This window comes from Dendrobates tinctorius, unplaced genomic scaffold (assembly GCF_039654945.1).
Source record: "Dendrobates tinctorius isolate UK_male_01 unplaced genomic scaffold, ASM3965494v1 ptg000241l, whole genome shotgun sequence".
Classification (NCBI taxonomy): Eukaryota; Metazoa; Chordata; class Amphibia; order Anura; family Dendrobatidae; genus Dendrobates; species Dendrobates tinctorius.
In genome coordinates this window covers 8,889,690-8,913,185 of record NW_027361908.1, presented here as the reverse complement: position 1 = coordinate 8,913,185, position 23,496 = coordinate 8,889,690, and the positions used below count along the sequence as shown (strand labels likewise).

Here is a 23,496-nt window from a genome sequence, read left to right as displayed (position 1 = left end):
ACAGCGTGTGACCAATTGGGCGTCAATAAGATGGATGGATGATCCGCAGTCCACGAAAGCTGTAGAGGGAAAAAAACAACCATCCACTAACAGTTCCACATGAAGCAACACCTTAGAAAACGAGGAAAAGGGTACCTGAGGGTCTGAGTAGTCTCCCCGCTGACTACCCAGACCTAGTCGTTTCCCGTCGACCGGGTTGAGGATGGACAATCAGGACACTCCCTTTTCCAATGTCCCGTTTTACCACAGTAGAAGCATAACTGCTTTTCTCTCCGGCATTGTCTCTCCTTTTCCTTCAGGGAGAGAGCCCCTACATCCATGGGCACAGAAACAGTCTCTTTTCCACTAGGGAACAATGGAGTCTCTGCCTGCATCACCCCCTGACCCGCAGCCTGCGGTCCATCCGGACGGCCTGGGTCGTGGTGTCCTCAAGTGAGTTAGGTGGGGGATGTAATGTCAAGGCATCCTGTAACCGCTCGGGCAAGCCTCTGCGAAAGAGTCCTCGAAGTGCGGCGTCGTCCCAAGAGACCTCTGCCGCCCAGCGGCAGAATTCTGTACAAAACCACTCAGCCGAGTGTTTCCCCTGACAGACACTCATCACCATGTCCTCTGCCAATTGCACTCGGTCCGGCTCATCATATATGTGCCCGAGGGCCTCAAAAAACGCATTCACAGACACTCTCTCAGGGGCAGTGGGAGGAAGGGAGAAAGCCCAAGCTTGTGGGGACCCTCTTAATAAATATATAATGACCCCAACCTTCTGACTTTCGTCCCCAGAGGAACGTGGCCTAAAACTAAAGAAGAGTTTACAACCCTCCATGAAGACCCTGAACCCCTTTTTGTTCCCAGAAAATAAATCAGGCAGTTTAACAGGTGGTTCCGGGGACACCAAAACAACATCACCCACCCCAGCCCCCAGAGACCCAGCAGCTAAAGCCCCTTGCACTGTCACAGAAACCTGCTGCTGAGAACGAGCCAGAGCTTGCTGCTCCAGAGATAAACCCTGAAACATCTGACTAAGATTTTTCATTTGTTCAGCCAAAGATTGAATAGGATCCATATTTCTCAGCAGAGAGAAAAAAAAAACAAAAAGCAAAAAAACTTAACGGTCAGTTATAATGTCACGGTCCTGTTAAGGTTGGAGCAGTATGTGACCACAAGGGGGCGGGGCTTAGTGTCCTGCTATCAGAGATAAGCAGAACACTAATACAGGAATTCTCAAAGTCAGACAAACCGAGTCATACACAGAGATAACAGTAAAGTACCAGGGATGAGACAGAACGGAGAGTCGGGGCCAAGGAGAGATCAAAACCAAACAGACATAGAAGGTACCAAGCAAAATCCAACAAGCAGTATCCAGAGAACAGACCGAGTCATACACAGAGCAAGAACACAGCACAAACACACTCAGGGGTCGGTCACCACACTATGCCAAGGGCAAAAGTATAACTGACGGGGATGGGAGCATCCTGAGGCTATAAGAAGCTATCCCAGAACCAGGGAGAGGCCACAATAATAAGCCCCAGATGTGCAGTTAAGCCTGCACTGAGATCACAACCTTTAACCCCAGAAATGCCAGTCATCAGCACTGGTTCCAGACATTAACCCCACGTGTGCGAGTCAAGCCCGCACTGAGATCATGACATTCTGTGCTGCAGAGACTGCGAGAACACTCCTTGTTTGCTAAACTAGAGAAATGTGTTTTTTTTGCTGAGGAGGTACAGTTTTTAGGATGCATGGTCTCAGGCAAAGGGTTCCGCATGGATCCTGCCAAGATCCAACCTATTAAAGCTTGGGTGCAACCCAAATCGCTAAAAGCGCTGCAGCGATTTTTAGGGTTGCTAATTACTACCGCAAGTTCATCAGGGTTTTCTCAGAAATTGCCAAACCACTCACAGATTTGACTCGGAAAGGGGCAGATGTGGCCAATTGGAACCCTGAGGCAATTCAGGCATTTTCTACGCTAAAGGAGTGCTTTGTGGCCAACCCGGTTTTGGTTCAGCCTGATCTGGACCGCCCATTTATTGAAGAAGTAGATGCCTCTGAAGTCGGAGTGAGAGCAGTGCTATTGCAAGGCACTGCATCCCTCACTCAGCTTCGCCCATGTGCTTTTTTTTCCCACAAATTCTCTGCCACTGAAAAAAACTACGATATAGGTAATCTGGAATTATTGGCAATCAAATGGGCCTTCGAGGAATGGCGCCACTTCCTCGAGGGCGCCAAACATAAGATCACTCTAATTACTGATCACAAGAACCTGAGCTACCTGGAGTCAGCTAAAAGACTAAATCCTAGACAGGCAAGGTGGGCCTTGTTCTTCTCTAGGTTTGATTTTTTAATCTCCTTTCGCCCTGGTACTAAAAATGTGAGGGCCGATGCTCTCTCTCGCAGTTTTTGCCCCTCACAAGCCAAGGACTGTGAGCCAGTCCCAATATTGGCCAATGGGATTGTTGTGTTGGCAGTGTCTTTGGACCTTCTGGAGGAGATCCGTAGCTCCCCAGAACAAGCTCCTGACACTACGCCCTCCCAAAAATTGTTAGTTCCGGCTACATTTCACCTACAAGTTCTTAAAGAATCGCATGACTCTGTTCTGGCAGGCCATTCTGGTCTCAATAATACCACTAGACTGGTAACTAGGAACTTTTGGTGGCCAACGGTGGTTAAGGACTGTAAAGACTATGTTTTAGCGTGTGAAGTCTGTGCCCGCGCCAAGTCCCCCCATAATCGCCCTGCCGGCTGGCTCCAGTCCTTGCCCACCCCTGAGAGTCCATGGACCCACATCTCCATGGATTTCATTACGGACCTGCCGCCCTCAGATGGGAAAACGTGTATCAGGGTGGTGGTGGACAGGTTCAGCAAACAGTGTCATTTTGTCCCCCTGTCTAGGTTACCTAACTCCGAAACCTTGAGTAAACTGTTCATTGTGCATGTTGTGCGTCTTCCGGTGCTCCAGTGAATATTGTGTCTGACAGAGGTACCCAGTTCGTCTCAAAATTCTGGAGGGCGTTCTGCAAACGCATTGGTATTGAGTTGTCCTTCTCCTCCGCCTACCACCCCGAAACCAATGATCAAACTGAGCGTACCAACCAGGCACTGGAGCATTACCTCCGCTGTTATGTGTTAGAGCATCAGTCCGATTGGGTGGAACATCTGCCACTAGCTGAGTTTGCCTTAAATAATCGATACCAGGACTCCATTAAGACTACCCCCTTTTTCTGCAACCATGGACTGCATCCGCCCTTTGGTTCATTCTCAGCCAGGATGTCGGAGCTCCATGGGGTAGAGAAAAATATACATTGCTTAAAAACTATTTGGTCTGAGGTAAACTCAAACTTGAAAGGGGCCCAGGTTAGACAAGCTTCGGCTGCGAAGAGACGGCGATCTAAGGGGCCGCACCTGGGAGTTGGAGACAAGGTTTGGCTCTCTACCAAAAATATCAAGCTTAATGTGCCATCTGCCAAACTGGGTCCCAGATATATTGGCCCATACGAAATTATAGAGGTGATTAACCCGGTAGCCTTCCGTTTAAAACTTCCTCAGTCATTTAAGTTGACCAACGTGTTCCACAAGTCTCTCCTCAAGCTGTATCGCTCTCCAATTCACCCTGTCCAGTCCCCTCCTCCTCCTGTTTCGGTCGGAGGGACCTTGGAGTATGATGTCCAGGGTATCCTTGACTCTCGCCTTGTGAGAGGCTCCGTACAGTATCTTGTACACTGGAAGTTCTATGGCCCAGAGGAAAGGTCCTGGGTTCCCGCGGGGAACATCCATGCCAAAGCATTAATTAGGAGATTTCATCTCGTTCATCCTGACAAACTGGGTTTTGAGGGTCCGGAGGCCCCTCTTAGAGAGGCGGTACTGTCACATCGCCGTCAGACTCGGGGCCTGCTGTCCCGGTCTCGGTCACTAGGAGGCGCCGGACTGTCACGTCGCATCAGACTCGGGGCCTGCTGTCCTGGCCTCGGCCACTAGGAGGCGCCGGACTGTCAAGTCGCCATCAGACTCGGGGCCTGCTGTCCCGGCCTTGGCCACTAGGAAGCGCCAGACTGTCACGTCGCCATCAGACTTGGGCCTGCTGTCCCGGCCTCGGCCACTAGGAGGCACCGGACTGTCTCATCGCCGTCAGACTCGGGGCCTGCTGTTCCTGCCTCAGCCACTGGGAGGCGCTGTGGTTCGCCCCCCGAGTGATGGAGGCGACAGCGCACGCGCAGGATGGACGCAGGCTCCGCTCCTTTGTCGGTCATGGATGGGTTGGTGCATTGCCATCTGGCCTGGTCCTGGGGGCGGTCCTGATGACATCATCAGTCTGGGAGCCTGTGAGGGATGACTTGATCTCTCAAATACCTTGGGACTGGTCTTGCAAGCCGCCGGATATATTCTTGGTTCCCCTATGTGCTACTGTGTGATTTGCTATTGTTTGACTCTGACCTCAGCCTGGATTTCTGACCCCTCTACTGCCTGATGATTTTGTACCTCTGCTATTCTCCCGGTTTGTGACCTTGGCCTGGATATTCGACTCTGCTACTGCCTGCCATTTTTGTACCTTTACCGCCCTCCCGTTTTGTGACCTTGGCCTGGACTCTCGACTCTGCCACTGCCTGCCGTTTCTGTACCTCCGCTGCTCGCCTGGTTTCTGACTACGTTTTTGGTTCCCTGCCTTCTTCCCTATTGGTGACCATCCTGCTCTGGCACACTGCTTCTAGACAACCACCCCCTGGGCCTTGCTACAATTCCAGATCCCTGTACAGGAGTTATGGGTCTCGGGGTTTCTCGGGGTGCTGTCCCTACTGCAGCCCAGATCCGCAGACGGACATCACACCAGCTAAACCAACAGTCGTTCTAAGGACTAACTATGGGGAATATAGATTGTGGGAGTGTATGAGGCTATACACATAGTGCAAGGCATGCAGGCACTGTATGTGGGTATATAGATATTATTGCATACATCAAGTGGGTCCATTCCATTACTGTCTGCTGCTGCCTATTACATATATTGACCGTATTTATCTAGCCCCAGGTATCAGTGGTAAGGAAAAATTATTTTTGCATCTTAATCCTGATTATTTTATTCCAAAGCAATCCAAGGCCCCTTTTTTTCTCCATTTGCTTGTTGACACTACGGACTACAGCCAGATCCTTTTCATAGTACAGCCTGAAAATCCAGCAATTTTAAACAGGTTTGACCGTCCCAGGCACACATCTGAGTGCGCAGAAAAATTTGCCATTTTTTGTGGTACTGTAGATTTTTTTTTGGAGTGTCTCATATATTTTTTTACACCATTTTCCTGCCAAAAAAATATTTAGCTGCAGGGCAGATATTTTACACTGGGTTTTGTCCGCCACATGGATCGCATATCATTGCGCTCAAAATTTTGTCATTTCAGGCCTCCATAGAATTTTTTTTGTTGTGTCATAGCCTACTTATTAGCACAATTTTTCTGGCCAAAAAAAAAAAATACAAGGCAGATATTTGAAAGTGGACTATCTCCATCAGATGCCTCATCTATATGTGGGCTGCAAATTTTTGCACTTCAGGCCTCCATTCTACTGTATTTGCTGTCTATTACCCTAGTTCTATACACTATTTTAGGGTAAAAAATAAAAAATACAGGCCACATATTGAACAGTGTGGTATCTCCGTCAGATGCCTGATCTATTTGTGGGCTACAAATTGTGGCATTTCAGGCCTATATTCTCTTTTTTGGCTTTGTCTTACCCTTGTTCTTTAGACTATTTTGGGGTAAAAAAATAAAAAAAAATACAGGCCACATATTTAACAGTGAGGTAAAAATTGTGGCATTTGAGGGCTCCATTCACCTTTTTTTCTGTATCTTACTTTGGTTCTATAGACTATTTTGCGGTAAAATTGTGGCATTTTAGGCCTACATTCACCTTTTTCTAGCATCAAAAATCCCAAATGGATATTTGAATGCCAAGGGGATGGTAGATAGTGCAAGCCACTCCCCCCCAGACAGGCTGCATCTACTCCAATAGTATAACAAAACAATGGAGAACAAGGAGCAAATGATTATGTAATTAATAAATCATCAGTCAATTTTATTAATCAGTATGCAATAGAACAAAATATATAACGTTATAAGAATAAGGTGCCAATCAAATGCAGAGACAAAAATACCCAAAGAGATCACCCCCTCCCACAGGATGGAGACCACCTAAGGAAAAATCCCATATATAAACATGTATCTCCAATCATAAATCCCATATGTAACCATATATGTCCAGTGACTCAAAAGGGATATTGTAAAGCTCCAAGACAACTAATGGGGAAGTATAAAAGCACTAACATGTAGCTATAAGTATTCCACCGGGAACTCAAAGTAGAACAAAGTGTCCCAATAAAGAAGTCAATTACTCATAAAAGCTTACCATCAGGTGGACAGGGAGGAGAGGGACCGGGCAGTGTACCCCGGGGTAGTGTACAAACTGCAGTAATAATAATCTTAATAATCTTTATTTTTATATAGCGCTAACATATTCCGCAGCACTTTACAGTTTGCACACATTACCATCACTGTCCCCGATGGGGCTCACAATCTAAATTCCCTATCAGTATGTCTTTGGAGTGTGGGAGGAAACCGGAGTGCCCGGAGGAAACCCACGCAAACACGGGGAGAACATACAAACTCCTTGCAGATGTTGTCCTTGGTGGGATACGAACCCAGGACTCCAGCGCTGCAAGGCTGCAGCGCTAACCACTGAGCCACCGTGCTGCCCATGTCCCTCGCTCCACCATACCGCTGCACTACCAGCTCTACTATCACCTACTATATCCTCACCCATTCCTTGTAGATTGTGAGCCCTAGCAGGCAGGGTCCTCTCTCCTCCTGTACCAGTCAGTGACTTGTTTTTGTTCAAGATTATTGTACTGATTGTTTGCTATGTATACCCCTTTTCACATGTAGAGCGCCATGGGAAAAAAAAGGTACTATAATAAGAAATAATAATGATTTTACTATTTGTACTCTGGGCTAGTTGATGCCACTTTTCCTGGTATCTGCCCCTAATTTGAGCTGTTTTGGCCGCTTTTTGGTCCCTCTGAAAGTGTTGGCTATGCGTTTGGTTTTGGCTCTCATTGATTTCATTGGGGGTCGGATTGGTTTGTTGAACTGTTCTGCAAACATCGATTCATTCGCCGAGCTGAACCAAACCGAACCTTGAAAGGTTCACTCATCTCTAGTCAATATATGTGAATTTGCAAATCTATGTGACTGCCTTTTTTAAATTATAATTTTTATAAAAATACAAATTTTAAAATACGATTATTAAGCTTATTAAAGCAAAAGTATATAAAAATTAATTAGTATTTTTTTTGCTTCAACAGACAAAAGTTTGTTTAACATGAATAAATAAATAATAGGGAAAAAATAGGAAGGAGAGTGAGAAAGGTGAAGGAATGAACAAAAATGGAATGAGAATCATTTAGGGGAAAAATAGACTGAAGCAAGAGTACACTCTTAGACATGCCTGATGGGAAGGCATAGTATAGCTATGGATACCCAGGTTGAAAAGTAATATCTTACCTGTTTTGCCACTGCTCTAGCCAAGTCCTTACAGGTCTCAGTTTTTCCTGTTCCAGCTGGTCCCTCTGGTGCCCCTCCAAGATTTAGCTGCAGAGCTCCCATTAATGTTCTGAGACACAAGGATAAGATTTAACTGATTTTTTAATAGCACAGATTAAAATCTTACTTAACTGAAACAGCAGGTTAAGTAAAACTTTAAAGCCATAAAGAACATAAAAATAAATAAACTTTAGAGTTTAATATCTGTTCGTGGAAAATTTTAATCTGTTTTATTCCCCAATGAGCTTTTTCCATAACATTAAGGCCGGAGAGTAATGTACAAAACTAAAGGTTTTTTTGTTGGAATATAGAGGTCATTACTAGTGAGACCAATGAACACTGAATAATGTTAAATATTAAGGTACCATTATAGAAAATGTATTTTTATTGCTAATTTGTTTAGTAGAATTTGGGGAGGAAATGAGTAGTATTATTTTAAACATTGTTTCGATGGGATTATTATTCAATTTAAAAAATATTTAAAATTCATCTAATTATCCATCATTTTAATCATAGGTCACAAATTATTTTGTTTGAAATGTGTATTTTTATAGTGTGAGACTTAGCCAAAAAGATCCTATCATAAAAAAACAAAAAAATGAAAAAAATGCATATTCATAGTTTACATTTCCTAACAACTACAACACTTCGTGAAATGTACAGCAGAGATGAGTGAAGAAGACAAGATTCAAATTCGCTAAATTATGCTAAAGTCTAATGACTGCAAACTTATTTTCTGCAAACTGTCTTTATCATACTCTGCATTTTACATTATGACACAGGCCCAGCGTCAGCACCCGGTGTACCCGGGCAAGTGCCAGGGCCCTGGCGAGACGGAAGGGCCCACTCACAGATTCAGTGGCACCATGACGGCGACAGGAGACGCACTTCTATTGGACGCTGTGCTGCTGCGCATATCAATGAATCAGGCTGCCGTCAGCCAATCAGAGTACAGGTGTGTCTTCCTCTGATTGGTGGAGAGCTCCCCTCACCTGTCTCCTCTCACATGTGCCGCAGGTAGGAAGTGACGAGGTAGAGACAGGACGAGGCGGGCGGAGGAAGCAGCCAGAAGCTTTGTGAAGCGCCGCCGCGCATTTCTCTCTGGAAACGGAGGGACCGGCATCTGGACACCGACACATCCCCTGACTGAGTCCTGACTCCTGGCGCTCGCTGAGGCTCCTCGTTCCAAGACGGCTCCTGCTCCAGCAGCAGGCAGTGGCACCGTGACCGCAGCACCGGACACATCTCCCGGCGCTCACTGAAGCTCCTCGCTCCGGGCCATTTACGGATCTGTAAGGTTAGCACCAGTAGAAGCTTCATCATGGATATAAACTACAGCCTCACTACACCACATAGATGCAGCAGAGCTGAGTTTGCCCATGACGTCTCAGCAGCTCGGTGAAAGCCTCAGCTCCCTTTCTGTTGTGCAGCATAACATAACCCCATCTCTGCTGCTGCATCATCTTCCTCCTCGCCTCACAGTTCCCTATAAGCTCCCTGTGCTCCTCTCCCTGGTCTCGTCCCCCTCTAGTCGGGGTCTTTTCCCCGCTATCACCTCTTCACACGTTTTCTTTATTATAGTTAAGATTCTTCTTGGTGATTAAACAGGAAACGTCGGCGACGCGCATTCTGTTCTCTTATGTTCCTCTGACTCATCAGGATTTTTTCTGATCGCGGCTCAGTTGGGGGGAAGTTTCTAAGTTGTGGTGATGCACTTAAAGCGGTATATGCTAACTTGGTAATCAATGGGAGTCCGAGATATGGCAGCTTTATTGAATTGATGATCTTTTCTAGTGATCAGTATAGCTCTCAGTAGAGGGACCCCCACCGATCTCTCCAATGGGTAGGTGACCACTTCTTCTAATGGAATACCCCTTTAAGGCTAGTTTCACACTTGCTTTTTTTTGCAGCGCGTTTTTCCCGCAAAAAAACGCATTAAAAAAACGCATACAAATGCATACAAACGCTGCGTTTTTTTCAAGCATTTTTATGCGCATGCAGGAAAAAAATGCAGCGTTTTTGCGCGTTTGTATGCGTTTTTTGTGCGTTTGCGTTTTTTTACAGATTTTGGAAAAACCCCACAAAAATGAAAAAACAACCATTCAACAACACACAAGACCAATGGGACTTCATTGTGGGTGTGGTATGTTAATATATAGACCCTGTCTACAGTATTCTTCACATTTGCTTGATTCTTCTCGTGACCATGGATCTGCGCTGGAAGAGTTTTCACTTCAACTTGGATTTGGACATCGCGATGGCTCAGGCGTATGCAGTTGCTTGCCATGAACAAAGGAAGAGAGAGAGGCAGCGAAGACGGCGGCGTATGTGGATACATCCGATTGTTGAACTCCGGGAGAGCCGTGGGGCATACCACACCCTCTACAGCGAGCTACAGGCAAACCCGGAGAAATTTACAGATTATATCAGGATGTCCCACGAAAGTTTCATGGATTTGCTTGCTCGTGTCCAACAATCCATCCGGAGACAGGACACACAGCTCCGTCGTGCGATTCCTCCTGAGGAACGGCTACTGGTGACATTACGGTATGTTTTAAAAACCAAGGGGTGCGGTCTGATGGTTTTTTTTTAAATTTAGTATTCAAAACCGTGGGTAATTAGTTTTCGTGAATGTACTAATATTTTATTTTATAGTTTTTTAAAATAATATACATAAATATTAATTTTACTTCTTTGTCTGTTCACAGATTCCTGGCGACTGGAGAAACCCTATCTTCACTACACTTCCAGTACCGTATTGGAATCTCTACCTTGTCTGGAATTGTTGCTGACACCTGCCGGGCTCTCTGGATTGTTCTTTGCCCAGAATTTATGCCCCTGCCCACCGCTGAAAAGTGGATGGAAATTGCTGACAAATTCTGGACAGTATGCAATTTTCCCAACTGTTTGGGAGCTGTTGATGGTAAACACATACGGATCATCAAACCCCAAAGAACGGGATCTGAGTACTATAATTACAAAAAGTACTTTTCAATAGTACTCATTGCGATTGCGGATGCCGGATGTATGTTTGTAGCAGTGGACATTGGAGCATTTGGCCGTGGTAATGACTCACAGGCTTTTAAAAACTCAGACATGGGCCAGAGGTTGTATGGCAACCAATTTAATTTCCCTATGCCACGGCCTCTTCCTCACACCGAAGCTCCGCCACTGCCCTTTGTAATGGTTGGCGATGAGGCTTTTCAAATGTGCGGAAACTTACTGAAACCCTACTCCAGCCGGGACTTGGACCACACCAAAAAAATATTTAATTACAGGCTGACCAGGGCCAGAAGAACTGTCGAGTGTGCTTTTGGGATTCTTGTTTCCAGATGGCGAATTCTGGGCACGGCCATTAATCTTAAACTTGAAACAGTCGATGAGGTGGTGAAGGCCTGTGTGGTTCTACATAACTTTGTGATGGCTAAAGAGCACCCGACCTTTGAACTGGACGATGATGCTCCTAACCCATTGCCTGAATTCACTCAGCACACTCTCAGGTCATCCGTTGAAGTTGGCCAAATGAGGGACCAATTTGCGGCCTACTTTATTTCTGATGTAGGACGGGTGCACTGGCAAGATGAAATGGTGTAATGTTTTTGTTTGTTTATGGTAATAAAAAACCTTATTTGATACCATTACTGAGTGCACTATATTTTTGAAACTCCAATTTAATAAAAAACTTCCCATGTATAACTGAATTTTTTGATGTTCACACACCTGGGCAGGTAAATACACATATGAGTTAAAATGCAGCATTGCTAGTCTGCGTGAAATATATTGGAACGAGCAAAGCTGCAGGCCATGAATCAGGAAACCATTTTTTTTCAAGAGAAAATTGTGCAACTAGTTGAAAACAAAGTATGTGATTTTCTCAAAACACAACCCTCAAAACCCAACCCCAATGAAAGTCCATGGGGAATACAAGTCAGCATTGAGTGGATGAATGTAATCTGCTCCATTCCAACTTACAAGTTATTACACTAGGCCTTGGAATGACTATACTAGGCCGTGGTATTTCAAATATGAGTATAGTATGCCTTGGGCCTACTAGTATAGTCATATGTGAAATACCACGGCCTAGTATAGTCATAACAAGGCATACTCAATTTTTGCCAACTAGGATCTTGTTTCACGAAAAACAAACGGGTGAAACTTGAAACCAACAGTTTGCTTTTCATGAAACCAGATTCTAGTTGGTAAAAAATAGTTATTACACTAGGCCTTGTAATGACTACACTAGGCCGTGGTATTTCAAATATGAGTATAGTAGGCCTTGGGGCTAGTAGTATAGTCATATGTGAAATACCACGGCCTAGTATAGTCATACCAAGGCCTACTGTAATAACTCGATTTTTAACAACTAGCATCTTGTTTCACAAAAAACAAACTGGTGAAACTAGAAAGAAACTTATTTTTAAGACAAGTTTCAACAGTTTGTTTTTCATGAAACCAGATTCTAGTTGGTAAAACTAGAGTTATTACACTAGGCCTTGGAATGACTATACTAGGCCGTGGTATTTCAAATATGAGTATAGTAGGCCTTGGGGCTAGTAGTATAGTAATATGTGAAATACCACGGCCTAGTATAGTCATACCAAGGCCTACTGTAATAACTCGATTTTTAACAACTAGCATCTTGTTTCACAAAAAACAAACTGGTGAAACTAGAAAGAAACTTATTTTTAAGACAAGTTTCAACAGTTTGTTTTTCATGAAACCAGATTCTAGTTGGTAAAACTAGAGTTATTACACTAGGCCTTGGAATGACTATACTAGGCCGTGGTATTTCAAATATGAGTATAGTAGGCCTTGGGCCTACTAGTATAGTCATATGTGAAATACCACGGCCTAGTATAGTCATACCAAGGCCTACTGTAATAACTCGATTTTTAACAACTAGCATCTTGTTTCACAAAAAACAAACTGGTGAAACTAGAAAGAAACTTATTTTTAAGACAAGTTTCAACAGTTTGTTTTTCATGAAACCAGATCCAAGTTGGTAAAACTCGAGTTATTACACTAGGCCTTGGTATGACTATACTAGTCCGTGTTATTTCACATATGACTATACTAGGCCTTGGGTTGGTTTTTAACATGTATTTACCCATCAGTGTGTGTGAGCGGCGCAAACAACATTAATGAAACTTAGTAATGGTGAACCACAAATGTAAATTTATTTTTTATCACAAAAATAAACCAAAAAATTATTTTTTCTGGCGTTTGGGGGCAGATGGTTTCAATTTGGGGGTGTGCAGGGAATATGCAACACTTGCTGTTGAAGACGGTGTTTGAGGGGAAGGGGCAACAAAACTTGTGGGGGAAGGTAGTCCAGTTAAGGGAATTAAACTAGGAACACTTGGAGGAGAGGAAATCTGTTCAGGTACATTAGTTGTAATGGCATGTCGCCGTAGGCTTGTGTGCCTGGACCGACTTTGGCCCAATGCCCGCCTTGATAGATTTCGCCTTGAACTAGCGGCAAATATTGAGTGTAGGTCCCCCGTCTGCAGGTGTGGCTGCTGCTACTGCTGAGGTGGCGGCTGCTGCTGCTGAGGTGGCGGCTGCTGCTGAGGTGGCGGCTGCTGCTGAGGTGGCTGCTGCTGCTGAGGTGGTTGCTGCTGCTGAGGTGGTTGCTGCTGCTGCTGAGGTGGCTGCTGCTGCTGAGGTGGCTGCTGCTGCTGCTGAGGTGGCTGCTGCTGAGGTGGCTGGAGCTGCTGCTGAGGTGGCTGCTGCTGCTGCTCTTCGTTGTCAGTGCTCGTCCTTGCAGGAGGACTGGTGGCGGCAGTGATGGTCCAGGTTTGCAGAGTGGTGGTGGCAGGGCTACTACACGTTGTTGTAGCGGCAGGGCTGTTCCATGTTTGCCTAGTGGTGGCTGAGCTCCACGCATGCATGGGAGTGGCGGTGGTGCTCCAGACAGGAGCAGCGCTTGCCATGGTGGTGTCGGTGAAGTGACCAGCTGCACTCAGACTTGTGGTGGTGTAACGGTGGGTGTCCTGGCTTTGAATAGAGGTGTCCGTGCAGTGGTATGCAGCACAAGTCGGTAGTGAGGTGAAGCGAGTCAATGGTGGCACAGGTGGAAAGGACACCACTGACTGCTGACCGTACCGATTATGCTGCATAGCCTGCAAGAAAGCATTGTTGCAGGCCTGCAGCACATTCAGCTGTTGATCAGGACTAAGGTGTTCCGCCATGCTCTTTTCAATCTTACTAAAAAAATGGTGTGCTGGTCTGTTGAGGTCGGCCTCCAGACGGTCAAGGCGCTGTTCTACAGAATTGAAGCGGTGTTCAAAGTGGTTAAAACCACGTTCCATGAGTGCAAAACCGCTTTCAACTCTGTCGGACAGTGACTTGAGGCTGGAATTAAATGTCTCGCTCAAATGCATAAACTCAGGCAAGACATTCCTGTCCAAGGCCCTCTGCCGCTGGCGGGTAGTGCACGCATAACCAGTGGCAGAGACCTGGGACAGGGGAACACCTGATGGCCCAGCTTCCTGGTCACCAGCTGTGTGTGTGGTTGACCTGCAAGGTGCTTCCTGGCTGTCGGATGGCTGGGACGGGTCAGAGGACGTCCGAGGAAGGACCGCTCCAGGGCCAGGTTGCAGGGTGCTGCTCCAGGTGCTGTTGAAGAAAGGAAAATCATTACTACCATGCCTTTACAAGAAGCATCAGCTGTGGATTAGAAAAACACAGATTAATAAAAATAAAAACCCAAAATTTATAATACTTACGATCTCGTGGCAAGGACCGGTCTTAGGAACTGCAACGCGTTATAGTGACGGTATCTAGTTCTGGTCCTTGACGCAGATCCACTGCGAACCTGGCCCTCAGCACGAACATCACTGTTGAAGCGGTCCTTGATCGAACGCCAACGTGTTCGGACTTTGTCCACTGTTGATAAAAAAAAAACAGTGCCGTCAAGGACAACAGTCACTGCGGCACAATGTAGCAATACAATACTCAAAGCAGTCACTGTAGACCCCGATGACACTGTTGGGTTTCCTGCTAGAATACACCTAGCACGAAACCCAACAGTGCCGTCAAGGACAACAGTCACTGCGGCACAATGTAGCAATACAATACTCAAAGCAGTCACTGTAGACCCCGATGACACTCTTGGGTTTCCTGCTAGAATACGCCTAGCACGAAACCCAACAGTGCCGTCAAGGACAACAGTCACTGCGGCACAATGTAGCAATACAATACTCAAAGCAGTCACTGTAGACCCCGATGACACTGTTGGGTTTCCTGCTAGAATACACCTAGCACGAAACCCAACAGTGCCGTCAAGGACAACAGTCACTGCGGCACAATGTAGCAATACAATACTCAAAGCAGTCACTGTAGACCCCGATGACACTGTTGGGTTTCCTGCTAGAATACACCTAGCACGAAACCCAACAGTGCCGTCAAGGACAACAGTCACTGCGGCACAATGTAGCAATACAATACTCAAAGCAGTCACTGTAGACCCTGATGACACTGTTGGGTTTCCTGCTAGAATACGCCTAGCACGAAACCCAACAGTGCCGTCAAGGACAACAGTCACTGCGGCACAATGTAGCAATACAATACTCAAAGCAGTCACTGTAGACCCCGATGACACTGTTGGGTTTCCTGCTAGAATACGCCTAGTACAAAACCCAACAGTGCCGTCAAGGACAACAGTCACTGAGGCACAATACAGAGCAGGGAAATACTCACTAAACACCTTTTTGGAGGATGCTGTGGCGCTGTCCCAGCCATCCATCAACGCTGCGGCCACCTCATTCCATAGCCGCCGGGTCACCACAATGTCCTTGTGCAGCCGGTCATGGCTGTCCCACAACGGCGAACACTCCTGGACCAGGCTGATGAGCTGCTCATTATCCAGGTAGACGTCTTCATCCCGTTGTGGAACCTAGACAAAACACATTCATTAGAATAATCAAATTTAAATTGAATAAAAAGTTACAAAAAAAGAAACATAAAAAAGAGTAAAAATAGAAGATAAAAAATAAAGAACATTACAAATCATTTGATACTTACATTCCGTATCACCACCGGGACTTGGCTTCGCTGCTCCTGCTCTTCGCCCTCACTAGTCCCGTCCGCAGAAGATGATGATGACAATGTCTTAAAAAAGTTGAAAAAAACGTAAGAGATTTGGAGAAGCAGCAGATATACTTACCAGATGCACGAAAATAATCACCTCACCGTCTGCTTGCGCCAATTCCTGCCGCGATGGGGAATACTCTGATTCTGAAGACATACTGCATGTAAAAATAATAAAAATCATTAGTACATACATAATTTAAAAGGACAGGCATATAATGTAATATACTCACATTCTTCGCTGATATAATGGGTTCTTGGTTGACTGTCTGCTCTTCAATCTGTCAGTGTAGTAGTGGCAGAGTTTTGGCAGGCACCTCCTTTATATAGACTTTTTTTTTTTTACTTTAGAAGATTATAACTAGGACAACAAGTGGACACCACTAAAAAAACGCAGCGCTAAAAAAACGCATACCTGCGCATGCCAGTGCGCACGTATGCGCATCCATAGGCTATAATGGCCATTTTTAGCGCAAAACGTGCGCATACGGGCGCATGCGATTTTTTCAAGGGCCAAAAAATGCAACATGCTGCGTCTGGAAAATACCAACGCACACCCCAAAAAAACGCAGCGCATGAAAATCGCATACATGCGCTTACCAGCGCGCAGGTATGCGCACCCATGTTAAATATAGGGAAAAAAACGCATGCGCACGTATGCGTTTTTTTCCAGCGCAAAAAAACGCAAATGTGAAACCAGCCTAAGCCAACCGTAAATCTCAGTACACCACCCCTGCCAGAGAATGAGAGGATGGATCCGACAGACTGAATCTTCCATAAGACCCCTTTGTATTTTAGTCGGTTGCTAATGATCTCATGCCTCTTGAGTAGGTCGCAAAAATTGGCATATAAGGGGGTGACTTATATAAAGCCACGCTGCTGTATGGTATTGTAGAATTTTCAATAGCTATTACTCATATAAGAAGTGAAATCTGGCATTGTACTATACCTATATTTCTCTGCTGTATCTGTGCATCATGAATCGTGGTATGTGTTAAAGGGGGGGCCCACTGAGACTCTTTCGCCCGGGGCCATCATTAACCTGGAGCCGGCCCTGCTATGACATCATGGACATGTGAAATGCATTGAGATCTGAAGCTTGGTAATTTATCCTTACCACTAGTAAACAGACAACAGCTACAATGGCAGAAAGAAGCCCTCATGATCGGAAGATGGGCAGTGAGCACCACTGTCCACCATCCAGTACTCTTATTTTCACTACTGCATCAGTTAATACTAGGCAGGGACTTCCTGCTGTGAACAGGCTTTCGAGATCACTACTAGTGTTGAGCATTCCGATACTGCAATATCAGGTATCGGCCGATATTCGCTGTATCGGAGTTCCGATACTGAGTTCCGATACTTTTAGAATATCGAATACCGGAATCGGAAGTTCCCATAATGCAATGAGCCATTTTATTCAGCCAATGAGGAATCCTAAGAAGTGTGGGCACATCCTGTTATGCATGTTAGGCATGTTAACTAATGGCATGGCTGTGATTGGCTGCGAGCAGACCACCCAGCTGCTCCTCCCCCAGACACACGCTGAACAGTGATCTATGGAAAGTGAAACTAGTGAGGGAGGAGGAAATGACCAGTTCTCATTTCAGTGCCAGAACACCCCCCCCCGGACGTTTATCTTAGAAGCAAGAGATGATATCTTGGAAACCATGCAGACTAGCCATAGAAGGTAAATTACTTATTGTCAGCATTCTGCAGCCCAGATATGCACTGAGATTATGTGAAAAGCCCGGACAACCCGTTTAACGTAGTCAATATCTTTGTAACTCCGAACGTCTTAAAAAAAAATTAATTCCTGCTATTCCATTTGATTGGACTAAGCCTCTATGCCTTTAATGTCTCCTCCACCTCCCCCAATACATTCTACATTATTCTTAGTTGTTTTCCTTCATGTAGAATTAACTAACAAGGAAAGTTAGGGTTTTTTTTTCTTTCCGATATTTGTGTCCCATTGACTTGCATTGGTTTCCGATATCGGAATCGGCGATATCCGATATTTTTGGGGTATCGGTCCGATCCAATCCGATCCAATATTTCCCGATATCGGAAGGTATCGCTCAACACTAGTCACTACACAATGCACATCATGAACTTTTTGGTCACCTCGGAAAGACCTTTTTGAATCAGGGATACCATCCAATCACAATTCAAAACCAATTTACAAGAACAACCAGAATGTCAAGGAATCACCTGCTACATAGTGACTCTACATTGCTTTAACTCCCCCTAATGTCTTCATTGAGCAAGGGTTTTATTGTGGATTTTACAAAGATGCACATCCTTTCACCCTTTTAATCTTTCCTGTCCTTTCTAAATGTAGTGTAACTGTCAACGTTTATTACCCAGTCATGGCTCTTGTCAAGCCAGGTTTCCATAATGCCCACCACATCGTATTCTGTGACCATCATAAAAGTCTCCAGTTCATTCATTTTGTTTGCTAGACTTCTTGCATTTGCCAGCAGACATTTAATATTATTAGCACATTTGTTACTCCTGCTCAGCTTCATGTTTACTTTGCATATCCCAGCCCCCTACATCCTCATTTACCCCTACTGCCTCCCTCTCTCTGTCTACTCTATCTCCCCGTATTAGCACAACTACCCTCCTTCCCCCAAGATCCTAGTTTAAAAGCTCCTCCATCCGTCTTACCATTTCTTCCTAAGCACAGCTGCACCCTCCTCATTGAGGTGCAGCCCGACTCTACTGTAGAGCCTGTAGCCGACAGAGAAATTGGCCCAGTTTTCCATGAACCCAAACCCTTCTTTCCTGCTCCAGTTTCTAGGCCACTTATTTATCTCCCTAAGCTCCCACTGAATATCTAGTGATGCTTGTGGCACTGGCAGTATTTCTGAAAACACCACCTTGGCGTCCTGGCCTTCAACTTCTCTCCTAGTTCCCTGAAATCATTCTTAAGGATCTTCTAGCTCCCTCTAAATACACCATATGGAATAAATATTGATATATATTTATATATATGTGTATGTGTTAGGCATCAGGATTCTCCCGCTGCATGGGATAGATCCTAAGCATTGCCTGGTGCTGTGGTCTCCCATTCTGGCCCGGCCGCTACAAGTGCTTCTCAGCACAGATGTTGGTCCCAGTGCCTTGCTCAGGCTCGTGGCATTCGTTTGGTTACTGCTGGGTCCCTAGCCAAGTCTATGGTAACCAGCAATAAGCAGGTGCAGCCTGAAGCTTGAGAGTCTAAGTCCAGAGATCATCCGACTGAGCATATCCGTGATGTGACATCTGCTCATTAGTGGTTGGCCATTTGCTGCTCTGGCGAGGTGTCAGTTCCGGTTTGGCCTGTGGCTTATGCCTCAACCAACTGGGCGTGAGTGTTTGAGGTGGAGCCTAATGTATAAAAGGTTCACAGTGGCACACGTAGGCACGCTAGTATCACTTATGTGTGGTTTATGCAAGTGGATACTCTACCACTCTGTCTGCATGTTTGAGTGTGTCGCTCTAGTCTCTGAGAGTGCCTACGTAGGCAGGTAGAGGTAAAACTGGGTAACTTACCTTGCTTAGAAATGAATCTGTTTCCTTCGTGTGTGCGGTTAGCACAATCTACTTGCAGAGCGAGATTTACCCATGTGTTATTTCTCTGTGTTGCTTAATGGGTTTAGCACTTTGCTTTTTCTCTACAGTACCTCTCTGTGCAGTAACGTAGCTGGGTACTCTGAATCCTGTTTACACTGTGTGGCAATTAGCACAATACGTTTTACGTTTCAATTGATCGCATGCTGTTTGGACCCACCATTGTTTACTAGCAGCAGTTATACATCTCTGCACAGAGGACCCCGGGTTGCGATCACACTTTATTTTTACTTAGTGCAACTTGCCAAGCCTAAGAGTATACTAGCACCAGGGTTTGGCTAGTAATGGCGGGCGAGCAACGTCTCCAGCTGTACATTCAGCAGCTGGAGGGCAGGATGTCCATGCTTGAGCGGGCGACTTCAGCTGTGGATCTATCCGCAGTAGCGGCACAGGCAGCCAGCAAACCCGCCACTAGGGTTTCTGCTGCAAATCCTGTTCCGTCTTTTCCTCATTCCCGCTGCCTGATAAGTTCCCTGATAAGGGACAGCAAGGCTTGCAGGGAATTCATGAACCAGTGCTCGATTCAGCTGGAGCTACCGGCCTCATGTTTCCTATCTGAGCGAGCCAGGGTGGGATTTGTGGTGTCTCTGCTGATGGACAGGGAGTTAGAGTAGGCTATGCCAATATGGCAGCGTAATGACCAGGTGGTCCAGAGTTCCTTTCACTTTCTGGGTACTCTGAAACAGGTCTTTCTTGGATGTCAGGTTACCCATGACGTTGCACTCCAACTCTTGGCGTTAACCCAGGGCTCTTCCACGGTCAGTCAGTTGGCCATTCAATTCCTTAGCTTCCGAGTTGGAGTGGCCAGATAACATAGATAGCAAGGCCAAAAAAAGACATTTGTCCATCCAGTTCAGCCTATATTCTGTCAGAATAAATTCCCAGATCTAAGTCCTTCTTAAGAACCTAATAACTGTAAGATACAATATTGTTATGCTCCAGGAAAACATCCAGGCCTCTCTTGAACCTCTCGACTGAGTTCGCCATCACCACCTACTCAGGCAAGGAATTCCAAATTCTCACTGCCCTAACAGTAAAAAATCCTCTTCTATGTTGGTGGAAAAACCTTCTCTCCTCCAGACACAAAGAATGCCCCCCTTGTGACCATCATTCCTTGGTATAAACAGATTCTCGGAGAGATATTTGTATTGTCCCCTTATATACTTATACATGGTTATTAGATTGCCCATCAGTCATCTTTTTTCTAGACTAAATATCCTAATTTTGCTAATCTCTCTGGGCATTTTACTTCCCCCATCCCTTTTATTAATTTTGTTGCCCACCTTTGTACTCTCTCTAGTTCCATTATATCCTTCCTGAGTACCGGTGCCCAAAACGGTACACAGTACTCCATGTGCGGTCTAACCAAGGATTCATACAGAGGCAGTAAAATGCTCTTATCATGTGTATCCAGATCTCTTTTTATGCACCCCATGATCCTGTTTTCCTTGGCAGCCGCTGCCTGCAACTGGCTGCTCTATGTAAGTTTATCATTAACTAGGATCCCCAAGTCCTTCTCCATGTCAGATTTACCCAGTGGTTTACCATTCAGTGTGTAATGGTGATATTGATTCCTTCTTCCCATGTGTATAACCTTACATTTATCATTGTTAACCTGCATCTGCCACCTCTAGGCACAAGTTTCCAACTTATCCAGATCCATCTGTAGCAGAATACCATCTTCTCTTGTAGTTTTGTATCATCTGCAAATATCAATATTTTACTGTGTAAACCATCTACCAGATTGTTCATAAATATGTTGAAGAGAATAAGTCCCAACACCGACGTACCACACTGGTCACATCAACCCAGTTAGAGTATATACCATTTATAACCACCCTCTGCTTTCTATCACTAAGCCAATTAATTACATATTTACACACATTTTCCCCCAGACCCAGCATTCTTATTTTGTGTACCAACCTCTTGTGTGGCACAATATCAAATGCTTTGGTCCAGTCTTTAGCTTACCTCTTCATAAAAACTGATTAGATTGTTTTGACAGGAGCGATTACTCATAAATCCATACTGATATGGAGTTAAACAGTTATTCTCATTGAGATAATCCAGAATAACATCCCTCCGAAACCCTTCAAATAATAATAAACACTAAGGCTAATAAATACTCACAGATAGTATGTGCTGTGTTCCTGAGCGAAGTGCTCCCACCCCCGACAGCGCCGTTTTGCTTAGTGAGTATTTATTAGCCTGGTTTTATTTTGTATCATGTCTGCTACAGCAAATGCACGTGTTACCCTTTGAATCTAAATATTGCAATAGCCACTTTTTTGATTATTATATTATGTAACACTTTATGATCCATGTCCACTGCACTTTGCATTTTATTTTTTCATGTGGATTTTTTTGTATTAGCTTTTGCATGAACATTATTTTATCTATACCTAATAGCGGTCAGTGCAATATATTATTTATCATCTGAATTATTTCCAGGTCACATCTATATACCAGGTTCTGTATGTGCCTATTATTTTCATCTTTTACATTTAGTTTCCTGAGCATGTGTTCCCCATTATTTGTTCTTTGTCTTGAATTTTATATATTTTTTATCACATGTATTTAATAAAGAATTGATTTTATATTTGCAATATATCATTTTGCCTCATTATACTTATTGGGGATGTGTATAAACTATCTTGATATCAAACATTGTTGCCAACATATATAAGACTGTGTTGATTTTTCTCTCTTCTGAGTATGTTGCATCAGGTCTTCTTTGCCACACCTCATATCCTTCATCAGTATATTTTCTGGTTTCATGTTTGAGTCTAATGTTTTAGATATGATTAAGTGTTTAATCATATCTAATGTTTAAAATATGATTCCCATATTTTGGAGGGGCCTTGCTGAACATGTAAAGGATGCTTTGGCCATTAGGTAGATCCCAACTACACCGGAGGAGTTAATATCTGTTTCCACCCGCATTAATCTTCGGCACGCTGAATGAAGATTGGAGCGAGCCAGTGTAGACAAAGGATTCGGTTAGCTCCAAACTTTACCAATCCTTTGGAATCTCTGACTCAAATGAGCAATCTGGTGGAGAAAATAGAGGTCTCTCGGGCGGAATCTATTTCCCATCCCGTACTTTTCCAACCGACCTGCTTTGTTTGTAGGCAGGCTGGGCATTACACCAATAAGTGCCCCAGGCATCAGGGGAAAGGACTGTGTCTAGTGGCTATCGGAGGCGGTTCACTAGACATGGCAGATGTGTCCTCCAAATTAACCTTCAAGGTGTCCTTATCATATGGGTCGACTACTCACACTACCGAGGCTTGCATGGATTCCGGGACTGAGGGCAATTTTCTGTCTTCCACCTTGATCCAACAGCATATGATTCCCTTAGTGATGCTCCCAAAGCCAGTCACCATCCGAGTGGTTAATGGGTCCGTTCTCCCCAACCAAATCACTCATCAAATGATACCTCTTACCCTAATGATGTCTCCAAAACATCAAGAGATAATTTCTTCCTTAGTCATGTCTGAGGGCATGGATAACATATTTCTGGGTATATCTTTTTTGCACCACCATTCCCCTCATATCGATTGGGCTACTTGGAGTATACAGGAATAGAGTAGGTCATGTGAGGGACAATGCCTGAATGTCCAGGTTCAGATTGGATCCTCCAAGGTCACTATGGATCTAAGTTCCCTACCTAAGCACTACTAGCAATATGCCAATGTTTTCTGCAAAAAGGCAGCAGAGACTCTTCCTTCTCATCACCCCTCCCCTATGATTGCCTAATAGACCTCATTCCGGGGGCAGAGCCCCCTCATGGGCATGTCTACCATTTATCTCTCCCAGAAACTGTCAGAGTACATCAATATTCCAAGGTTGCCCCAAACCCTTGATCAACTTGTTATTCCCCGGGAGATCCAGGAGATCAATATTGATGGTATTCAGGAGTAGTTCTGGAGGCCACCATGAGTCCTCTCCTTCCCAACATCCTCTTCTTCTGCCTGATATCATCGCTGCACTGCACATGCTCAGCAGTGTCTTGGTGGCAGGAGAGGCATCCTGCCCCCTGGATTGACTGATGAATGGGGCAGGAGTGACGTCATCTCAATGAGCGGCCAGGAGACATTCGGCCTCACTGCCACAGCATTCATCATGCTTCATGGATCAGTGATCCAGGCAAGATGAAAAGACAGCCAGAAGCAGGAGAAGGCGTCACGGGGAACCACTAGACTGCATTCCG

At 45.0% G+C, this 23,496-nt stretch overlaps 1 protein-coding gene across 1 annotated transcript in view; it reads right to left on the bottom strand.

Annotated features, from left to right (window-relative positions):
- Positions 1–23,496, bottom strand: part of LOC141060642 (dynein axonemal heavy chain 3-like) — a 2,648,786-nt gene that overhangs the window by 1,522,636 nt on the left and 1,102,654 nt on the right. Inside the window, exon 30 of the mRNA XM_073556958.1 lies at positions 7,539–7,647. Within this exon, the coding sequence (XP_073413059.1) occupies positions 7,539–7,647 (109 nt within the window). The remainder of the gene's footprint in view (positions 1–7,538; positions 7,648–23,496) is intronic.